At 45.0% G+C, this 22,366-nt stretch overlaps 1 protein-coding gene across 1 annotated transcript in view; it reads left to right on the forward strand.

Moving 5' to 3' along the window:
• The window catches only part of camta2 (calmodulin binding transcription activator 2), a 104,381-nt gene that overhangs the window by 76,191 nt on the left and 5,824 nt on the right, over window positions 1–22,366 (forward strand). Inside the window, exons 18-26 of the mRNA XM_083640840.1 lie at window positions 673–896; window positions 1,053–1,123; window positions 1,936–2,145; window positions 2,638–2,864; window positions 3,027–3,208; window positions 10,799–11,003; window positions 13,962–14,033; window positions 14,219–14,239; window positions 17,854–18,047. Coding sequence (XP_083496966.1) covers window positions 673–896; window positions 1,053–1,123; window positions 1,936–2,145; window positions 2,638–2,864; window positions 3,027–3,208; window positions 10,799–11,003; window positions 13,962–14,033; window positions 14,219–14,239; window positions 17,854–18,047 — 1,406 coding nt within the window. The remainder of the gene's footprint in view (window positions 1–672; window positions 897–1,052; window positions 1,124–1,935; window positions 2,146–2,637; window positions 2,865–3,026; window positions 3,209–10,798; window positions 11,004–13,961; window positions 14,034–14,218; window positions 14,240–17,853; window positions 18,048–22,366) is intronic.

Below are 22,366 nucleotides of genomic sequence, written 5' to 3' on the forward strand. Positions count from 1 at the left end.
ATGAAAAAAATCCCATATTTAATTTGAGTCCAATTCAGATTATTGAAACTGGATTAGCCTAACCAGTTTTACTTGTTTAACAAGCTGAAGCATATGCTCTGCCTGTAATTCAAGAGAAGTCTGCCTTTTCATTTCATATTTAATTTTAGTTAAATTCAGACTATTGAAACTGGATTAGCATGACCAGGTTAACTTGTTTTATTATTATTATTATTATTATTATTATTATTATTATTATTATTATTATTATTATTATTATTATTATTATTATTATTATTATTATTATTAACTTGTTTAAAAACATATAGCCATGTAATTCAGGATAAGTCTGCCTTTTATTTCATATTTCATACAGTTCAAATAAGACTTTCTGAGCATGACCAGTTTGACTTGTTTAAATTTAAAAACATATAGGCCTGTAATTCATGTCTGCCTTATTTCAATTGGTTTTTAGCCCTAGTTGCACTTCTGTTGCACTTTTTTGTTCATTTGAGGTTTATAACTTAATGTATTAAATTAATGCGCTATTTTTTGTGCAATAAATTTGAGTGGTTTAAAAAAAAATCTGAAATTTGGGTCGCGACTTCATGACAAGGAAAATAGTGGGTCCTGAGGCTACACCAGTTGAGAACCACTGCCATAGATAACAGGGTGTGTATGTGTGCGTTTCAGATGTGGGCATGCGCTCTGGGCCACCAGAGGGCAGCAGAGCTCCTGTATGGCTGGAACAGTCTGGCTCTGGGGATCCCTGATTCGCTGGGCCGCCTGCCACTCGCCGTGGCTCGCTCCCGCGGCCACACCCGCCTCGCCACAGCTCTGGAGGAGCTACACACACTGCGTACACACACACTCAGAGACACGCACACACCACCCAGAGACACACACACACCACCCAGACACACACACACACCACCCAGAGACACACACACACCGCCCAGAGACACACACACACCGCCCAGAGACACACACACACCGCCCAGAGACACACACACACCACCCAGAGACACACACACCCCCCAGGATGACCCACTCACTCCGCCCAGAGGACACAGAGACACACACACACCGACCACACCACAGCCTCAGCTGCCCCCGTCTCCTCTGTCCACCAGCCCCGACACAGGTAACACACACGCACACACACACACTGCATTAAGCTGCGCATTACACTGTACCATTTGAGCCCGTTTCTGACCCGGTTTTTGAGCCTGATTTCTGACATGTCAGAAACGTCAGGCTCTAACACAGCTGAAGCAGCGTCACGAGTCGACTTTTTTTCTCACTGCGTGAAGTAGCACACACAGTCTGAAAGTGCCATGGAGACACAACAGCCCTGTTTCAAACCATCCCCTATTACCCAAATAGTCGACTATAAAGTGTGTTTGCCATTTTGTACTTGTGTCCGAATTCTCAACTGTTAATTTGATTCACGATATAGTCCACTATAAAATACCCACAATCAAGAGCAATTTCTTGTGAACAGCAAATTGGAAATCGAAGCAACGCCGCAGTGATCACTCAGGACTGACGCCGAATTCCCAAGCGTGACGCTGAAGCTGTGAAGCCGTGAGGCATGAAGTCAAATGGGAGTTGTGGGCGGATTCAAGGTGCGAGAGTAAAAGACAAGGCGTCTTGTGTGAACAGTTAGGCGTACGTTCAGCTTGTGCCTGCTTCAAGCTTCAGTTCTGCTTATGTTCGGCGTCCTGTGTGACTGTAGGCTAAGGTGAGGTGGGCCTTGATGGTCATACACCGTACAGTGTGAGTACATAACTCGTGAGCTTTGGCTTCGCAGACGATTTACTCGTACAGTAGGAGATGGAATTAATTAAACAACATTGTACAGTGTTTGTCCAGCTTTACTTTACTGTGACACAGCTCCATGCTGAGACGTTTCTGTGATGTTAAAGACTTTCACCCCTCCTCCTCCTCCTCCAGGTCTGAGCTCCTCCAGCAGCCTCCCCTCCCCCAGCGCCCCCTCCTCCCCCTCCCCAAGCTCCGCCTACTCCAGTGGCCCCGCTCCCATGGACACCTCCCCTTCCTCCCCCTCCTCCTCCTCCTCTTCCTCACTGCCCCTCTCCCCCCCCTCCCCACCACTCCCACTCTCCTCCCTGTGGGGGGTGGAGCCAGACGCCGGGCTACACCCAGGTGACGTTGGCATTGTTCTTATTATTATTATTAACTATTCATTATTATTAATTATTATTGTCATCATCACCTTAGCAACCTGGGAAACCTTATCAAACACCCTACCAACCACGTCAGAAAACACCTCAGCAACACCTCAAAAAACCTTAGCAACCACTTAGAAACATATTAGTAACAAAATGGTAAATCCCGACGTTGGGTTTGGCTCTAGCTTAGAGCTAGCACACACAGTTATTCTACAAATGTATTTTCTAGTTATTATTATCATTATTATGACCAGATGGTAATAATGAGTGGACTTATAAATTGTTGCATTAAGCAGTTGTGTATGCTGAAGTGTTGGACTCTGATGTGTGTGTGGGTGGGTGTGTGTGTGTGTGTGTGTGTGTGTGTGTGTGTGTGTGTCCGTGCATGTGTGAGTGTGCATGTGTGCGTGCGTGTGGGTGTGTGTGTGTGTGTGGTTTCTGTGCATGCGTGGTTTCCCTCTCACAGGTTTGAACCCGGGGAGTTCCAGGGACCCTCCTCTCTACCTCATGGACTTCGAGAGCGGCCAGGCCGACCACACACACATGCACACACACCCGCACACGCACACACACCCCGAGCACACACACGCACACGGGGGGCGGCGCTCGCTGGAGGAGCAGCTGCTGAGCTACAGCTCAGAGAACGCCGAGAACGAAGGAGAGGAGGAGTACCTGGAGGAGGAGGTGCTGCAGGTACACACACACACACACACACACACAACAAACCAAACACACACACCCACACTAATCGAGCCAGACCAACCAGACTACACGGTGAACAGACTAAACACACGCTAAGCCCAGAGTGGACCCAGCGCCTGAGTGCCTGTTGCTCTGGTTACCGCCCCTTCCCAGGTTGACATGGCGTCACTGGCGGAGCAGATCATCGAGGCGACTCCGGAGCGAATCAAACAGGAGGATTTCCCCGGGGGGGCGGAGTCTCCGCTCAGAGAGAGGCGGGACAACCCGGCCATCCAAGACACCTGGTTGGCTACCTACCTGGACACGGTCGACGCCCACACATACTCCCCACCCAGGTAAGCCCCACCCCCAAACGACACTGTACCCACAGTCTCCATTGGACTGTTGTTGCTATAGAGAGCCAAAGTGGAACGTCAATTCCTGCTTCAGCACTGTACCAGAGATTTTCATCCGCCATTTATTTTCCCATAGACATTTAGTAAAATGCTTATAAAAATAGTTTTACTGGTTCAAACCAAACGGTTCAGATATATTTAGAAACAGGAGAGATCGCATAACATTTCATTCAGACCAAAACGTCAAAAATGCGGATTTAAAGAAAATATTTTTTCAATCTTGTTTTTTTTAAGCTTTGGTCCAAGTGAAATGTTCTATGGCAGGGGTACTCAATTAACACATTGAGTGCCAAGGACGTCTCTGGACGTCCTAAAAAAATGTAACGAGGAGTGCCAAGGACGTCTGTGGACGTCCTAAAATCATAATTCATATTATTCCATAATTCTGCTGTTTAAGGTCGTACCTAGCCAGTGAGCATGAATCCCTTCAAGGGATCACACGGCGCCACCTTAAACATCGACACGGGAGCTGCGCCACCCACCTCAGATCCTTTACTTTGTGCAGGAAAAAGCAGGGAAAGACGTGATCAAAGGGGACACCGATGCATGCTTCAGCCAGAGCCGTATAGATTGCTCTGTCTGCAGCGGACAGTTGGCTCGGCTGCATCCGCGCACACAACTGAGCTCTTCTGCTTCTATCTAATCTGCATATAGTTTCTCAACACGATTCCCTGCCAGAAAGCCAGCACCCGAAGCCGAACGGCCAAGCCTTTTCGTTCAGTCGCGTTTGGCATTTCCTTGTTGCGCGCTGGGATCCGTCCGGGGCAAAAACGGAGTCTGTGAGAAAACAGACTCTGTGTGGGGAGGAGCCCGCAGCTCAGAGGTGGAGGGTGGAGGGGGGAGAGGGGGGTGCACAGAACCACACCACGCCACCACATCAGAAAACACCAGCCAGAGTCAGTGAATGTGCTCGAAATTAGAGTGCAAAAAGTAGGCTATTCATAAAAGTGACTATAACTTGAAAAGTAAAAAAAAAACGCAGAAAACCCTTGAAAGTGCTCTTGTTTCAGAGGCTGTCATTTCATAATGGAACTGTCTAGAAACAAAATTTCTTCTTTGGAAGAAGCATGAGTGTCCAATGTTTCATTAAAGTCCAGTCCTGTCAATATAGCCCTAATAGAAAAAATTCTATAGCTGTTTTCAACTGAATGGAAGTGAATCTGGCACAGGCTCCAGACAATTTCACTGAAGCGCTGTGGCACTCAATGTGTTAAAATTCAAAGAGGTCCAGATAGAGAAAACGTCCTCAAGCGAAGGTCCGGAACATTGTAACGTAGGCTACTTCAATGATTGCAGTAGCCTAATGGTACAATGTCTGTATGTAGTCAACAACTGACTGTTGAATCAAAATAAACATCAGCTATGTTTATTTACAGTTTCATATTTAACTGGATTAATTATAAGTAACTAGCCTAATAAATGTTCTTTTCTCATTTCAAGTCAAATAATGGCTGCATTTAAAAAATAACATACAACAGAGTGCTTTGGAAAAATGTGCATCTTAACACATTCACTGCCAGCAGTTTTTTTTTTACTGTAGGTAGCTTCTGCCAAGGTTTTTTTTTTGAAGATTCTGGCTCATCTTTCAAAAGCCCAGGATTATTTTCTGCTAAGATTTTGTGAACACAAAATATCTCAAAAGAACTAATAGAATGTGTGCTTTCTCTGTCTAAAAGAGTTAGTTTGTAGAGTTAGTAGTTATGTAGACATTAGCAGTTGAATACAGCATGGTTTCAGCGTCTGAAAATTTAAGCTGAGATAAATGGCTTTTTGTGAAATTCGATAGAACAGTCACTTTAACCATTTATTTTTGGCGTAAGACGTCAGACATCTAAACAATAGTTTTGAACAGTAATTTCCTCCATAGCAGCAGGAAACCCCCCTCTCCTTCAAACTCCTCCCTCCGTGTGTGTTCTCCTCCCTCCGTGGCTGCAGCGGTACAAGCGAGGCTCTGCCTGTCTGTGCTGCCTGGCTGCTGGCGGCTGCTCTTTGGGCGAGTCTGCATGGGGCTCGTTCGTTTCGGTTGTGAGCTCAGCTGGAATGAAGCTGCGTGTGATTGTGGGCTTTCTGCCGGTGTTTCAAAGTGTGTTGCACCCATAATCTATTATGCAAATTTGCAATCCCCCACCGCCAGCTCTCAGTGCGAAAGCGAAAGCGTTTTCGCCAATCCATTTTACAGTATGAGAATGGTTTCCTCGCGCGTTCCCCTGCAGATTTGGCTCGGCTTTTTCTAGTCTGGAGAGCACTGTCGCCACTTAGTGGGTCGGTGGAATGGGTTGTACACGTTCGGTGGCTCCCATATTTTTATAGGAGACGTTGATCCACGTCCCACCGTCAAAAAAATATATATTTTTTTTTTGACGAGATATCTCGTCCACAACAGTCAAGCGTTGGTTTCTGCTTGACGAGATATCTCGTCCACGGCAGTGAACGTGTTAAAATGAAGTGCTTTAATTTTAGAAAAATAAGTTCCCCCTTTTCTTAACTCCATTTAAAAAATAATAATAATAATAAAGCTTTGTTTTCGCGGTCTACTCGTTTCTTTTGAGCACGCCATGTGAAATTACTTTTCCCTGAGTGGCGCCTCTCCTCCGTCCGTGAGTCACTCTCCTGCAGCAGCAGCAGCACAGGCAGAATCGATTCGCTTGTTGATTGGCTGAGTAGCATCACGTGTGATGATTTACAGCGCATGCATTGGTCTGTGAGCTTCCTGACAGATAAACCAGTACCGTAAAGGCTACAAAAGCATGTGCCGGTTAAAATAGAAACGCTCCGTGAAAATGTAACTATTCATTGATTTGTAGGTTATAGGGCTCGGTCCGGATAGGACGGCGTCTGGGTCCGGATGTGGACCGGAGTCCGGACTTTGAGGATCGCTGTTCTATGGTCTCTCCCGATTCTAAATATATCTGAACCGTTTGGTTTGAACAAGTAAAACTATTTTTATAAGCATTTTACGAAATGTCTATGGGAAAATAAATGGCGGATGAAAATCTCTGGTACAGTGCTGAAGCACTGAGATATATGAATGGAGAGAGTGTCCCTATCTCTTCCCTGTATGTTTTATTGAAGGCAAAATCCAGCCAGATCAGTGAACCAGAGTCTGCGCAGTAGCTCCGTTGATCTATAACCTCTGAGAGCTCCACGCCCCTCTGAACTTTCTTATGTAGAGCTGCTGTTTCTAGAATGCGCACAGTGCATTGTGTATTTATATACAGTCTAGCTCTGTAAATATGACAATTTAAGTTGTAATATTTTTTGTCTCGCCAAAAGTAACCAGGAAGATTCCCACTATGAGATCAGTTTATCAAAATGACGCCTGTACGAAAATCTGATTTTGGTTGTCGGAGATTTCAGACCTCCGGGCTGCTGTGCTCTCAGCGGAGCCGGAAGTGGAGGCAGGCCTCACTCACCTTCAGCCTCACTGGGGGGATTGCTGTGTTGACTAAGCTAGCCTAATGTTTTCGTGGCATTTTGATTAACTTTATGATTTAATTCCTTTTGGAGCAAATGTTGGTTTTACAAATCTAACCTTGACGCTTTACGCAACGTTGTTTGCTGGTATAGTGTTGTGGGTAGTGCCGCCTGTAACGTTCTTCGTTGTCGGAGATTGAGTTGTAATAGGCCAGACAAGTCAGACCTCCGGGCTGCTCTCAGCCCGTGCTCTCTGAGAGCAAGCTCCTCTCGTTACTAAGAGGAGCTTGTGAAGAACGAACATCCCCACAGTCAAAGCATTTCCCCCAGATATGAATATAAAAACGTTTGTTGCTTTAATAGCCTACAAAAAATAAAACGTCTGTTTGTATGTCATGCTAACCCGTTAGCGATGAGCTAATGGTGGTTGTGTACTACTAGGCCTCATCTTATAGCCGGGACGGGAGTTAACGTTATAAAACACATTTCCTGTCAGTTGGACAACCTGGTCAGTTCTGAAAATATGTGTCTATTATTGTGTTATTCCAGCTATCGTTATCGGTTGTTAAGTTATAGTAATATGAAAAACAGCCGACTAGCGCAAGCAGCTAACGATAATGCTAGCCTGCATGTTAAAACCATTGTGTACCTCATAAATTGTGTAACTCATAAAACACATATTTTCTGAACTTACTTCAGTCCCCAACCAACGTTAATTCCTCGCGCACAAAACATTTGTTTTCATTCCTCAAAACAATGTTCTTTTTATTGGGGTCCATTGATGTCTGTAGCCAGCAGAGCCAACATGAGCCACCGACCTCCAGGCAGCGTTAGATAACATGAAGCCGTGTGTCTTGTCTGTGACGATAGATCTATTATGTGCAGAGCCTGTCCAGCCAATGACGGCTTGAGACTGGCTGCCACAGCTGTCAATCATCCATTTTTATCCCTTTTTATATGTCAAATAACTACTTAAAAACAAACTGATCAGAAAAATGACCACTTGCACAGGCATTAGCATGATAATGACTAATCTAAAATGATACAAACCACCTTTGGAAAAAAATTATCTGACGTATACTGTGATTATTTCGGTTGTGATTTTCCCATCCACTAACATGGGGAGGCGGGCCTTGTGACCTAATACTGGATTCAGCCGCCAGAGCGGCGATCTAACATGCAGCGGCTTCACTGAACGGGACCAATGCCCAGTCCATCTTATAATAAGTCCATGTGCTGAAGCAGGAAGTAGGCGGTCACTTTGCCTCTCTATAGCGATGTATACTGTCCGGAAAGTGCGTGCATGCGTGTATGTGTGTAAGTATGTGTAGCGAACACATAAAAATGTTTGCTATGTGTCAAGCCATTGTAGTCCAGTCACTATATCTCGAGTCCAGGTGGAGTCTCAAGTCCCCAATGTTTGAGTCAGAGTCCATATTCAGAGTCAATGTTGAGAGTCAATGTTCAGAGTCAATGTTTGAGTCAGAGTCCATGCCGCCGTTGCCCGGATCAAGGTCCAGTCCCCATTACCTGAGTCACATTCACTGAATGTAAAGATGGATAACTGGCTCCTTGGTTACAACCAGAGTAGGGCTGTCCCGACGCCTCAACGTCATCGACTGCGTAAATGCGTAGACTTCCATAACGTGCGTCGATGCTGACTTCTGTGTGCGTTAGACTTGTGTAGAATGGCTTTTATTTCGGAAATAAATCTGATCGGAAGTCATATTGTTGTTCTCGGCTAGCGGAAGCGGCTAATGTTAGGTAGTGAAAGTGAAGTTAGCTCCGTCTATCACATGGATTTGTTATTCCCAACTCCCAAGCACAGGGACAGGACGAGCTCCATGATCATCTAAAGTGTGGGAGTATTTTAGACCGAGACCCAACAATGTGCTGCTCTGTAACGTTAAACTCTACAAATTGGAAATGACGTAAACGTAACGTCCTGTCAGTCCTGTTTTAATGCACTTTTTGATCACACATATTAGGATTATCAACACGTGGAACGTGTTTGTTAGTATGACGTTACGTCACTTAATTAATGTAAGTTAAATCATTTAAATTACTTTATTTGCCCCACACTCATGAAAAAAACATTTATTATCTTTTCTTTTTTTTCTTCTTTTTTCCCCTTTTTTTTTTACAATATACAAACAGGACAGAACAGGCTCAAACACCAGGGAAATATTTTTATACATATTATATTTGACATTCAATATTACAATGTGGTGCTATTAACCACATAAAGTGTTTATGTGCTTGTAAGGGATATTATGCATGGGATCCCACGCAATGGGTCCACGAGAAACCAGCCAGTCAAGTCGTCACCTGTCGGCCCCTAACCTCATCGAGGTGCCACAAACGGATCCCAGACAACCGAAAACCTCTTAAGTGAGTTGGTCCTCAGGACCCTTTCACACCTACCTCGTTTGGTCCGGACTTTCGGACTTTCCAGTTTGATCCGAACCAAAATGACAGGTGTGAAACCTCCCACGGACCATGGTGCGGACCAAAGACAGAGTCTTTGATCCGACCAAAAGAGGTGGTCTCGGTCCGGACCAAGCTGGACCAAGGTTCGCTTCCTGTGCAGTGTGAAAGCATTTTATTGGAAGGTTCGCACTATCGGACCAATTACAGGAAGCTACAGCTGACTCATCACTCGTCACGTTGCCAGAAGTTGCTTTTGCTGGTAGCAATTAGGGTTGTGTCACCAAAATACCCATCATCGTTTTGAACGATGGCATCGTCATTGGGGTGGGGTTGGGGGAATAATTAATTATTTATTAAGTCGCTGCGTTGCTGTAATGCCATGTGGCTAGCCGCTGCAATGCGTTCACGTTAAGAGGACAGCTGAGCCTGAGCTCTACATGATACCAGCGGGCTTGAATAGGCTATTAGCCTCTCAGGCGACTGAAGTGGGCAGTGGCTGTCACTACCAGAAATTTGAACGGCGCAAAACAACTAACGTTAACGTTACAGATGCTCACCAACAACGTGTGTGTGTTGAATTTAACAAGCTGGCAGAAAACCGACTGAATTACTGGCTGATATAACGTTAGATTTGCGTGGGCGTTTGAACCTAATGTAATGAGAGAGAGTTTAGGAGGAATGGCTTGAGAAACGCAGCTGCTGCTGTATCTATATGGAGCGACTCCAACTTTCACTTTGGAAACAGGCGAGTTAAATTCACGGTTGAAGACTTGTACTCACTTTGGGTTGAAAACAGGAAAGAACGTGAAGTTTCTTCTTTGTCTTAAAAAGTTTTCACAACAACACAGCCGACACGCGCGGGGGATGCCCCGGCGACATTAAACAAGCGCCCCCTGTTCAGAGAAGCAGTGGAGAGTGGAGGAGGGGGAGGGGAGGCTTCCCTGAACTGAACTGGATGCGCTTGTTTAATGCCGCCGGCGCGTCCCCCACGCGTCACGGTAAGTGGACTTGAACTCTTTTATTATTAAAACGGCACAATTTTAATTCGAACAGATAATGAATTACGATGATCCGATGTAGAAGGCTCAGAGGTCGATGGGGCGATAGTAGCAATGCCATAATAATGCTATTATAATGACAACAAAGTGGATCTGTTCATTCATTGTGGTGTGTAAACAAGGAGCAAATTCCTTGGAGCAGACGCTTCCGGGACGCTGACATCAGATGCACGCTCATCCACAAGCCAATCAGTGGAGACGCAGCCCCACGCAGGTGATGATGACAGGACGTAGGTCTGTCATGTTAAAGTCCGCTGCCATCATTGCAGTGTGAAAGCAAACCTTACTGGACCAAATGTATACAATGTAACAACAACATGAGTTTGGTTCGGACCTTGGTCCGGACTTTTAGGTGTGAAAGGGCCCTAAGTCTCTCCATCCATATAACAGAAGTAATGTCCGTCAACCACAAGAAAATAATCGTTTGGGACAGCCCTACACCAGAGTTACCATAGCAACATGTAAACTACAGCTAGCCATGCATTATGGGAAGTATCAGCACATTTAGAATGCAGAAGAATCTTTGACCAATCACGTCGCTTGTATGACGCTAGTAGACCACAGTTAAGTGTGTGTGTGTGTGTGTGTGTGTGTGTGTGTGTGTGTGTGCGTGCGTGTGTGTGTCCAGGCGGGTGTGCCCCCCCTCCCCCCTCAGCGCGCTGGCCCTGCAGAGGCTTCGCCCCCCGTCCTCGGTGGCATGGGCGGAGTTTCTGAATGCCTCGACCAATGGGAGGATGGAGAGAGACTTCGCCCTGCTGACGCTGACGGACGGAGAGCAGAGAGAGCTGTACGAAGCTGCTCGCATCATCCAGAACGCCTTCAGAAGATACAAGGTGCTCACACACACACACACACACACACACACACACACACACACACACACACATACAGGCATGCACACACACATACACAGCATGCACGCACACACATACACAAACACGCGCACACAAGGGGTGTATCGAGTGCTGAAGTCATGCCCTCTTCCAGTTTAGTCATACAAACCAAGGGATTTCATCCACCATTATTTTTCCCATAGACATTTAATAAAATGCTGATAAAAATAATGTTACTTGGTCAAAGCAAGAGATTCAGCTATATTTAGAATCAGGAGAGACCATAGAACATTTCACTCAGACCAACACTTAAAGTCGAGCTGAACCCAAAAATGACTTTTATTTTCTTTTAGTTCAAATACCTGGGTATGCAGTGCACCTATTTAATAATGTATGCAAAAAATATCACAACAATCTAATTTCTTTCGTTTTTCACACTTTTTCACATCAAAAGTTCATTTTTCAAGATTTCATTGATAACAGTAATTAGTAGAGCACCTAGGAGGGGTCCACGAGCACCCCCCTGATATATTTTTCTAACCTGGATTTTTGGCATCCCTAGGACCTCTAAAATAAAGATTTTGATGATCCCAAGAACAAAACCTGTCCAAAATGTGTTTTTTTCTATGTTTTATTACCCCTATGAGACCTGCGAGATTGCTGGCAGAAGTGCTAGCGACTCTGTCTTTCAGAGAGTGTAGCTCACTCAGTTTTTGAGGGAGCCCAAAGATACACATACCATTTGATTCTAGACAACCTCAGGTTTCCAATGAGACCAAGCTTTTCATGGTACCTTGTTGGTAAGGGAGCTAAATACCTACTGATTCAAAGCGAGACAACATTTTGGTGAGGTAAAAACTGGCATCACCATTTTCCAAATGTTCCCTTGACCTGTCAACTCAATATATGTTCATGGAAATGGGTTATATGGGTACCTACAAGCCTCCCCTGTATAGACATGCTAAATTTATCCTAATCTCAAGTAGTTTTGGGCAAGAACCATGCACTCTTCTGCATGCAGTACAAATACTGTATGTAATTTTCGCCTATTGTAAAATGGTGCATTTGACAATTTCTGCACACGGGGGATTGTTAAACATTAATGGAATTGCATAAATATGATTGAAAGTCAGTAAACATTCTGGACTTTAAAATTATCTTTATTAATAAACAATCGTTAGATGTCTAATTCATTACACAGCTCAAATGACCAACAAATTATGTTTTTTTTATTGTTATTAACTAAGGTACAGATTTATTTAAGATATGGTACCATGCTGGAAGGGGAGGAATTTCACATCTCTATAACCTTGCTTTATACTTATACTTAAATACAAACTACCTGAAACTAAATGTGTAGTGTCTGCCTCTGATGGGCTGAGACCTTAATTGGCATTTCACCAGAAATGAAACTTAACTCCCCAATTGTATTTAGTCAATTCACTCTGCTGACCTGGTCATTGCTCCACAACAGTTGTAGAGTAGCACACTTTGTGCCATTATTATTGTCACAATGTCGGTGTCTGAGCCTGGACCAAGCTGGAAAAGAAAAAGGGATGGTGAGTCTGAAGTTTCTACCTTGAAACGAAGGGAAATATGCATTTTGCATAATAACCAAATAAAAGATCCAGAAACATTCACGCCTTTCAGTGCATCAAAGATTGCACCTGATGAGAAACTCAGGCAAGTGCTTGAAATCCGTGAGGAAAGATGCCAGGAGCCTGTTGACTCTCCATACAGGATGAAGGACATATGCGACCAAATTCCTGAATCACTAGATGGTATAGACCTACAGAGCACTGGCTGGCACAGAAAATGTTACCAGTACTTTGTAAAAAACAAAGGAAGAATGGTGGCATCATCTACGTCCACAGAGCGCCTCAAGAACAAAAAATACTCACCTCGAAAAAGGAAACCAATTTCAAGTGATCCAAAGTTTGGCCCTGAGTGCATCTTCTGTGAAAAGATGGTAATCAAAAGTGGAACAGGTACCCGGCGTAAAACAGAGAAACCTCTGTTGTTTCAAAAATTTAAAGGCAGAACACCACCCTGGAAAAACATTGAGACCCATGCACAGCAGATGGGGAATTTCAAACTTCATCGTAAGATAAAGGATAAGTGTCTCTTCTCAGTGGAGGCAAAGTACCATCTCTCATGCCATAAGAAGTTTGATTTGCAATACCTAAATCATGTCAGAACTCAGAAAAAAAGCTGTGAAAGTGAGCAATCACATATTTCTGTGGCCCACAACCAAGCTTTCACTGCTGTCCGCAGTTACATACAGAAAATAATTGTGGATGAGCAGCAGGTTGTCCCACTGAGTGTACTGCGAGACTATTACATCGAAGAGCTGAGGAAACATGATGTCCTAAGTAGTTACAGAGGACAAAAATTAAAGAAACGCTTGCAAAAAGACAAAGACCTGCAAAATACAGTAGACTTTGTACAGGTCCAGCTGAGAGGATGTGTGTCATTTTTCCTGGTGTACAGCAAAGCTGTTGCAGTAGCTGATGCAATTGTCGCAGCATACTGTACAAGCTTAGTACTACAGATCAAATCAGAGACACAGCTCAGACTCTGCGTGCTCTGATTAAGAAAGCATTCACTGAATCAAAAGAGATGCCATGGCCCCCTACACCTGACAGCAACAAGTTGAGAAACCGTATCAACTCACTGGGTAGCTGCTCACTGGGTTTGATCTCCGCAACTTCATCAGGTGTAGGCGGAACACGCCAGGATTGGCCAAAGCCCAATCCAGTCCCCAGAATTGTCAAATAAAATCATCGACATGATACTATGACCCGCCTCTCAACCTGTCATCTTAGACAAACTATGTTTTCAGTCTGAAACGGACTCATATGCACGTGATGAACGGGTTCAGGTCGACTTTAAAACAACATTGTTGTTGTTTTGTTCTCTCTCTCTCTCTCTCTCTCTCTCTCTCTCTCTCTCTCTCAGGGTCGGAGGTTAAAGGAGCAGCAGGACATGGCAGCAGCCGTCATCCAGCGATGCTACAGGAAGTACAAACAGGTGTGTGTGTGTGTGTGTGTGTGTGTGAGTGTGTGTGTGTGTGTGTGTGTGTGTGGGTGTCACTTTTATGTTTGTCTTCAAGCTTGACTAACACTAAACTAACATGCTTTGTCTTTGTTTTACTGTCTCTGGCTGTCTTTCTCTGCCTTCTCTCTCTCTCTCTCTCCCTCTTTTTCTCTCGCTAGCTAACATGGATAGCTCTGAAGGTAATATAGCTGACTAGCTAGTAGATGTCGTGCTGTGCAGTCATTACACCGCCCTGTGTGTGTGTGTGTGGGGGGGTGTGGGGGGGGGGGGGGGGGGGAGACTAGCAGCTGTCCAGCTGCCATCAGAAAAGTAAAAAAAAAAAAATCCAGATTTTCCAGTTTCCAGATCATTGTCGTATGTTTAAGCAATAGATCAGGACAGGCCGTGGTGCTCATATGCTCATTATATCACACCTAAGGGTCGTGCTTCGTCCGACCCCGTATTTGCGGTGTGTCCCGCACTGTTCACTCTAGTCTGCTTTGAGAGCGGCTTTTCCGGCGGGTTCGGGTCATCGTTGCGAGAAATCACTCTGATTGGGTGGTCACGGGTAGAGAAATCACTCTGATTGGGTGGTCACGGGTAGAGAAATCACTCTGATTGGCTGGTCAGGGGTAGAGAAATCACTCTGATTGGCTGGTCAGGGGTAGAGAAATCACTCTGATTGGCTGGTCAGGGGTAGAGAAATCACTCTGATTGGCTGGTCACGGGTAGAGAAATCACTCTGATTGGCTGGTCAGGGGTAGAGAAATCACTCTGATTGGCTGGTCACGGGTAGAGAAATCACTCTGATTGGCTGGTCACGGGTAGAGAAATCACTCTGATTGGCTGGTCAGGGGTAGAGAAATCACTCTGATTGGCTGGTCACGGGTAGAGAAATCACTCTGATTGGCTGGTCACGGGTAGAGAAATCACTCTGATTGGCTGGTCAGGGGTAGTCACACAGTGCAGGAGAAGAAGAGAGGGCACACACAAAATGCTCTGCTCATTTTCCAACTTCATCTGATGATTCCAAAACACTGTTATATTCACGACGACGTGCCTTCAGGAAAGTCCCCAAAGCCTCTCTGCATCTCATCACCCATTTAGTTTCTCCTGATTTTTCAGCCTCTTCCTTTCTTCTTCCACAAGTAAAAGACCAGACAAGACAACACCACTTCCATTTGCAACTTTCTGAAACTCGTGAATAGTTGCCGATAGTACTTTTTAATTCTCCCGGTGTGTCTGGGGCTTTAGGGGGCGGTCCTTAACCACTTGTCACGAGTTGCACCAGACGTAGATATCTATCTACAGCTGGCTATACTGCCAGACTATTTTCAGTCTTCAGATCCACCATGATGATCTGCTGCTCCTCCCTTCAGATGTACTGTTGCTTTATGTTGATGTTGACAGTCTTCTCCCTCATGTCTGGTTCCTCTTGACTGTCCTGTGATCGTCACAGGGATCAATAAGGTTTCATCTCATCTTTCAACTTGATTTCCCTCAAAACAAGAGACACGTTCTAGTTAAGTTAAGTTAAGTTTTCCTTTATTTATCCCCATGGGGAAATTCATCGTCTGCATTTAACCCATCCTCTACTAGGAACCTTCCTAGAACTAGGAGCAGTGAGCAGCCACAGTGCAGCGCCCGGGGACCAACTCCAGTTCTTTTGTAATTGCCTTGGTCAGGGGCACTGACAGGAGTCTTAACCCTAACATACATGTCTTTCTTTGATGGTGGGAGAAACCGGAGCACCCAGAGAAAACCCACACGGACACGGGGAGAACATGCAAACTCCACACAGAAAGGACCTGGGACGGACCGGGGTTCGAACCCGGGACCTTCTTGCTGTGAGGCAACAGTACTAACCACTGAGCCACCGTCTGCCGTGCGGTGAAGGAACTCCACTGGTTTCACATAAGAGTCAAGACAGCTGGGTCATGGTCAATGGGACTGATAATGTAATAATGCACAGATAAAAATCATAATAATAATAGACTTAGTTTGTATAGCTCTTTTTCAAAACAGTCTACAAAATGCTTAATCAAATAAAATAAAACAACTAAATAATAGTAAAATAAAAGATAATTAACAAGATAAAAGTTGAAGCAACCTAAAAGGTAAGACAATGCGATTGTAAAAATAAAATAGACATCACATAAAGGCAAATATATTTAAAAAAAAATCACACCCAGGTGCTGAAGGTGCAGATAGACAGACATCACTTAACTCATTTCAACTAAGGGTGCTTTCTCACTGGCACCCCGGTACCGTTCCCGAGCACACTTGTTCCCAAATTGAACGTTGCCTTCCGTTCTGCGCCCGGGCGCGCAACGGGGAACCGTGACAGGATCCAGTTAAAAACGTCGTCTGGGGAGCGCTTTGGCGTGCGCGGGCACAGAACACTTGCGAGTGTGAAAGCCAACCGTTCCGAACCACATAGACAACACACGGAGCGAGGATACACTGCAGGCATAGTTGATGACGCATGTGCATTTCATTTCCGAGCGTGGAAGAAATGTTGTAATGTGAAAGCTGACAAGCGGGGGAGAGGGGAGGGGGGGCAATCGGAACGGAACGGAACGAAAGCAATCGTTCCCAGTGAGAAAGCACCCCGAAGAAGAAGACAATTGCTCGAGTGACGTCGCTGATGACATCACAACTGCCTGATGTCACGCAATTGTCGAGCAATTGCGTGACATTATTTCCAGTTGAGTGCCATCATTCACTTCACACATCACTTCACTTGTTGCCTCGATCCAGACCCAAATCTCGAGTGACATCACAGTTGAGCAATTGCAAATGCATTCAACACACGGTGGCTCACAGCAAGAAGGTCCTGGGTTCGAACCCCGGTCCGTCCCAGGTCCTTTCTGTGTGGAGTTTGCATGTTTTCTCAGGGTGCTCCGGTTTCAGCCATTACATCCTCCCACCACCAAAAGACATGTATGTTAGGGTTAATACTCCTGTCAGTGCCCCTGAGCAAGGCACTGGCAAAAAGAACTGGAGTTGGTCCCCGGGCGCTGCACTGCGGCTGCTCACTGCTCCTACATTAGTTCTAGGAAGGTTCCTAGTAGAGGATGGGTCAAATGCAGAGGAGGAATTTCCCCAAGGGGATAAATAAAGGATAACTTAACTTAACACACACAAACACAACTGCCTAACCCTAACCCCTTCCAGGTGAGCTCTCGTGCTCATAGAGACAAAGTCACTTATAGAAGCGGTTGCAGCGCTTAAAAAGTACAATATATATCAGTAGCACAGATTGTATGAAATAAATTGGCAGATAATTTAGAAACATCTGCAGACCGATATTGCAATGTGTTTTGTCCTGGTAATGTAATGCATTATACAGCAATGATTAAATATTCACTTTATTATTGTTATTATTAAAAAGTCAGTCTGAAGATAGTTTTGCATTATTGTCTGGCAGTTCCTTAGGTGTTATTATCATTTCAGAAATTTTAGAGGTTTTTCTTTTATTGTAAATTTTGACCAATTTTGGCCCAACATTATCCATCCATTTTTCCATAATTAGTTACACACCAGGTTTTACATCTGGAAGTTTCTATAAATAAATGGCAGTGTTCTGAAACGAGGCAGAATAAGGCAGATAATGTAACTTTGACTCTTTGCATTAGAAACCAGTAGAATCACTTCAACCCACCGCAGAATATGTCACCGTTTTAATTTAAGGATTTTTCTTTTTTAGATTCGCGTAAGTGACATTTTGTACAGTGTGGTACAGATAACGGTTTCCTGCTGCATTCAACCCGACCACGTAATGTGTGTTAACATTGTAACTCCTCCCCCTCAGTACGCCCTCTATAAGAAGATGACCCAGGCGGCCATCTTGATCCAGTCTAAGTTCCGGTCGTATTACGAGCAGAAGCGTTTCCAGCAGAGCCGGCGTGCGGCGGTGCTGATCCAGCAGTACTACCGCAGCTACAAGGAGTACGAGCGGCTCAAACAGGGGCCGCGCGGTGCTGCCAGCCACAACCCCAAGATCAAGTAAGAGACCATACCAATACACTGAAGTGCCTTTTAAACATGAACTCTGGATCATGTCCAGCCAGGATATTTTCAGGTTTTGCCTTTCTAAACATGAGGGGTCTTTGTTAAGAAACAACTGGATATGAGCCGTTTTTTCTGCCAGTGGGCGGCGGGGGGGGGGGGGGGAGGGTTGCATGTATTGAACACAAGAAATGTGATAGGAAACAGCTTTAGCTATGAGGCAGTCAAAATAGTGGTCGCACCGTTGTCAATCACTGTGGGTGATTTATTTTACAAGTGGCAACTAGTCATATCTGACTACGGTAGTTTTAAATGTATTTCTCCCCACAAAAGTTTGATAGCCTTTCAGTCAGTCAGCTCCTATCCTCTCCGCAGTGGAGAGGCACAGTCACACAACACTGCCTGCCTCACACAATAGAATTGGCTGCATCACGTTAGCGACAAATCTGGAGACTTCAAAAAACGTGCCGTTTTAACGGAGTCCATTCCAACGAGGGGTGGCAATGTGCCAAAAATGAGTGCTTCGCCTTTGTTAGGTTACATAAAGCCGCCCAGTCAAAATAGTGGTCGGACTGTCGTCAATCACTGTGGGTGATTTATTTTACAAGTGGCATTTCAAGTCATATCTGACTAGTTTTCAATTTATTTCTCCCAACAAAAGTTAGGCTTTTTCTGACATGGGAGCAAGCAAGCAGCGCAGCAGCGTCCCTCCTGATGCACTGGACCTGGCTGCCTGGCTGCAGCTGAAGCGCGTTGGCCAAACAATTCAAGCCCTTTTTGCAGCACTTGAGGAAACCGTGAGTTTGCTCATTGATATAAGCGATTGCCCGAACGATTCATTAATTAATAAACTAGTGAACGTGAAGTGAGTCACGAAGAGCCACACCCGCTCACTCAGACGGATAATGACCTGCCACTGTTTAACCTGAGCTGCGATTGCGTGGAAGCGGATCTTATACCGGCGGTCGAGGTAGATAAGATACGGACTCACGGGAGTGCGCGTAGGCCGGCTAATTGTTGTTTAACATGCAGGCCAACCGGCTAGGTGCAGGTTATAATACGGATTCCACTGCATGTTAAGAAGTGGCTTGAGTGTACATGTATACATGTAGGTTTCAGTATACATGCTACAGCATGCGCTGGGACGCGTCATCAGTGATGTTGACTGGGGTCGTGGGGTGTTTCGGGTCTGACAACATCATACACCCTCGCCCAGTAGACCCAGCCGAGGCCGATTACGACCCCGCCCCGCATCCCAGAAGCAGCCGCTCACGGATCAGCCTTCCTACTCTGTCTGCAACGTTGCCCACGGAAGGGTTGATCACGCCCAATCCGCTGCAATAGAGTTTAGTGCTACACCGCAGTATTGCAAGACCTTCGGTGCATGGAGGTCTAAGGCCTGTATACATGTAACATAAAAACAGTCTCTACAGGAACAAGTCCATATGAAGTTGACCGCAACACTCCAGAAGAACAGGGTGACCAAGGTTATATCAAAAGATCATATTTATTTTAGCAGAACAACGCGTTTCGCAGGCTTGCTGCTTCATCAGGTTCATAGTAAAAGTGCAGTGATTACAAACACCTTTGTAGCAGGCCGTGTGACTGAACGGCCCGCCCCTCAATGAACAGGTCAATTAAGCAATTAAATGAGGAAACACAGGTTACACAATAAAAACATACCTTAATGGGCAACAAGTGTAAGGCTCAACACATTTGGAACCAGAAATGCCCGCAATCACATTAAAAGGGCAGGAAACCTCCTAAAGAGAGTCAATGCAGGAAAGGAAAAAGTACAGCAGCTGCAGATGTGTAAAGTGCAGCAGTTGCTGAAGATCCCCAGGAGATGGTGTAATCCCCATAACAGGGGGGGGGGGGGGGTGTTTGTTTGGGGCAATCAAAACATACAAGTTTGTATGTACCCATTGTACAAAAGTAATAAATTTAAAATAGATGTGAAAAATACAAAAACAAAAAACAGGACAACGATATTACCCTCATTACACTCATTACAAAAAAGAATACAACTCATGATTGTCATTGAGCCCATGAGGCTCCATTGAGTCCAAAGTGAAAATCCAATAGGACTCTCTCTGTATACATGTATCAATACTAGGGGTGTCATGGTACGTGTATTTGTCCCGTGATGTCACAGTATGGGCGTCACGGTTTGGTGCGTGTAACCAGGGATTTTGGGCAACATGAAAGAATATCACATCGGGCGCCACCGATGCCGCCGTCCATAGGGCGGTGGCAGAAAATGTTGGCCATTTGAAGCCGATTTGGAGTATTTGTATTGAATTTGGAGTATTTGATTTAGTATGGCTTGCAAAAAAAACAAAATCCCTGCATTGATTAAATATTGGCTAGAAGAGGAGCAGAATGTAAACACTCAGAATTTTCTGTGAAGTAACAGCCTATTTCACTATGGACTAACAACTTAATTTCCAGTCGGCTATACAAAAGTTGAATAACATTCACTAGGACAGTTCTATGGTTAAGACAAGCCAAGAGTGTCACTATAAACTCTCAGACCCTGTAAGTCCACTGAGTAGGAAATTATTATATAGCACTAATAGTGCTTTGCCATCACAGGAAATAATAAAAGGCTTCTTGGAGATTTGGACAATATCACAGTATCATGTTCCATTTATTATTACCTTTAATATCACAATCAAATCCATTCATATCCATAATGTGTATTACTCTTGTGGAGCACAGGAACGTTTTGGAGAGTAGATGGAGAACGGAGATGTCATGTCAGATCCAAAGAGATTGAATTACTAATTAAATTACTACCGTACTTATTTTTGCGGGGTACGGTGGTGCAGTGGTAAGCGCTGTCGCCTCACAGCTCGAAGGTCCTGGGTTCGATTCCCACCTGGGATGCTGGGAACGCTAAAGGAATGTGGGCCCGTCCGCATGTCCTCGAGTGCCCACCGCCCGGGTGGGGTCGTCAAAAGGGCCTTTCTGTGTGGAGTTTGCATGCTCTCCCTGTGCCTCCCGGGTGTTTCCTTCATATAGGAACCCCCTTCACCAAAACATGCAATATCCTGGTTGCTGAAGTGGTTCCTCCTCTGGTCGTTAAGGGCGCCTGTTCAGAGGGAGGGGAACTGGTTGGAATAGCGTGAACCTCCCACGTGCTATGTCCTACCGGTGAAGCTTCCCCTGTCAGGTGAAAAGAAGCGGCTGGCTAACTGCCCATGTCTCGGAGGAAGCATGGAGCCGGTTTCGGCTCTCCCCAGATCGGCAGAGGGTGGAGCAGCAACCAGGATAAATAAATTAAATTAGCACTAATGGGGGATAAAAATGGGATAAAAAATCGGGGGGGGAAATATTGAAAAGAAAATGCTTCTTATGAACAGAATAAGGTATAGCTTATTGTATAGCTCCATGGCTTTGTAGAAATGTGATTATCTAAACAGCTGTTCTAATCATTATGATTGTGATTCCGCGAAAGTTACACGCGGGGAAACCGCATCTAACTATTTAGAAATACTCGGGCGGGGGAGGGGGTGCCTATCCAACATCTAAAATACCTTAAATGTCAATGACTACTTTGACAATTTCATTTGTTTATTGGCTCTCTTGCATTGTGCTTTAGTGCTTATTTAGGGGACATTCACACCAAAAGTATTTTTTTCAGTCAGAACGCTATCATGTAATCATATAAAATCATGTTGAGAGAGCTTCCATTGTGCACAAAACACAGCGCACGGGGCGTTTTTTTGTGTGCTTCATTTTGTTTTCCCCTGCAGTCGCGTGCAGTACGGATCAGAACACAACGACCACAAGGACGGTAGCCAGCTGGTTTTGTCTGTTTGATGTTGTTCACTGTCAACATGAAAGCCAGATTATTTCCAATTCTGGCAGCAGCCGAAGTTGAAAATCCCTCGGGAGGAGAGAAGGTAGGAGGAGTGAAAAAGACGATCAGGGCACTTTTCCTCTAATGTTCAACTTTTTTCAGCTTTAAAACACCCACAGCGCTCCTCCAAAAACAACAGACGCCACCAGCGCTGAAACGCAGGTGCGTTCATTAAAAGAGGAGCACGTCTAGCGCGTCCTTACATAGAGAATGAATTGTAGAAAGACGCTGGCAGCTCCAAAAACGCTTTTGGTTTGAATGTCCCCTTAGATATGATGCTGCTGCCTGCTCTCATCTCAATCGTTTTTTTTGAATTTAATACATAGAATTGGGAACGTTACATTCAGTTTCATTCAGACTGCCTGGCACACAATCTCCGCCATTTTCACACGGAGCTTCCACGGGAGGAGGGAGGGTGGGAGGGGGGAGGGCGAAGTGGCGTCCGAGCATG

This window comes from Poromitra crassiceps (assembly GCF_964638095.1).
Source record: "Poromitra crassiceps genome assembly, chromosome: 7".
NCBI classification, from domain to species: Eukaryota; Metazoa; Chordata; class Actinopteri; order Beryciformes; family Melamphaidae; genus Poromitra; species Poromitra crassiceps.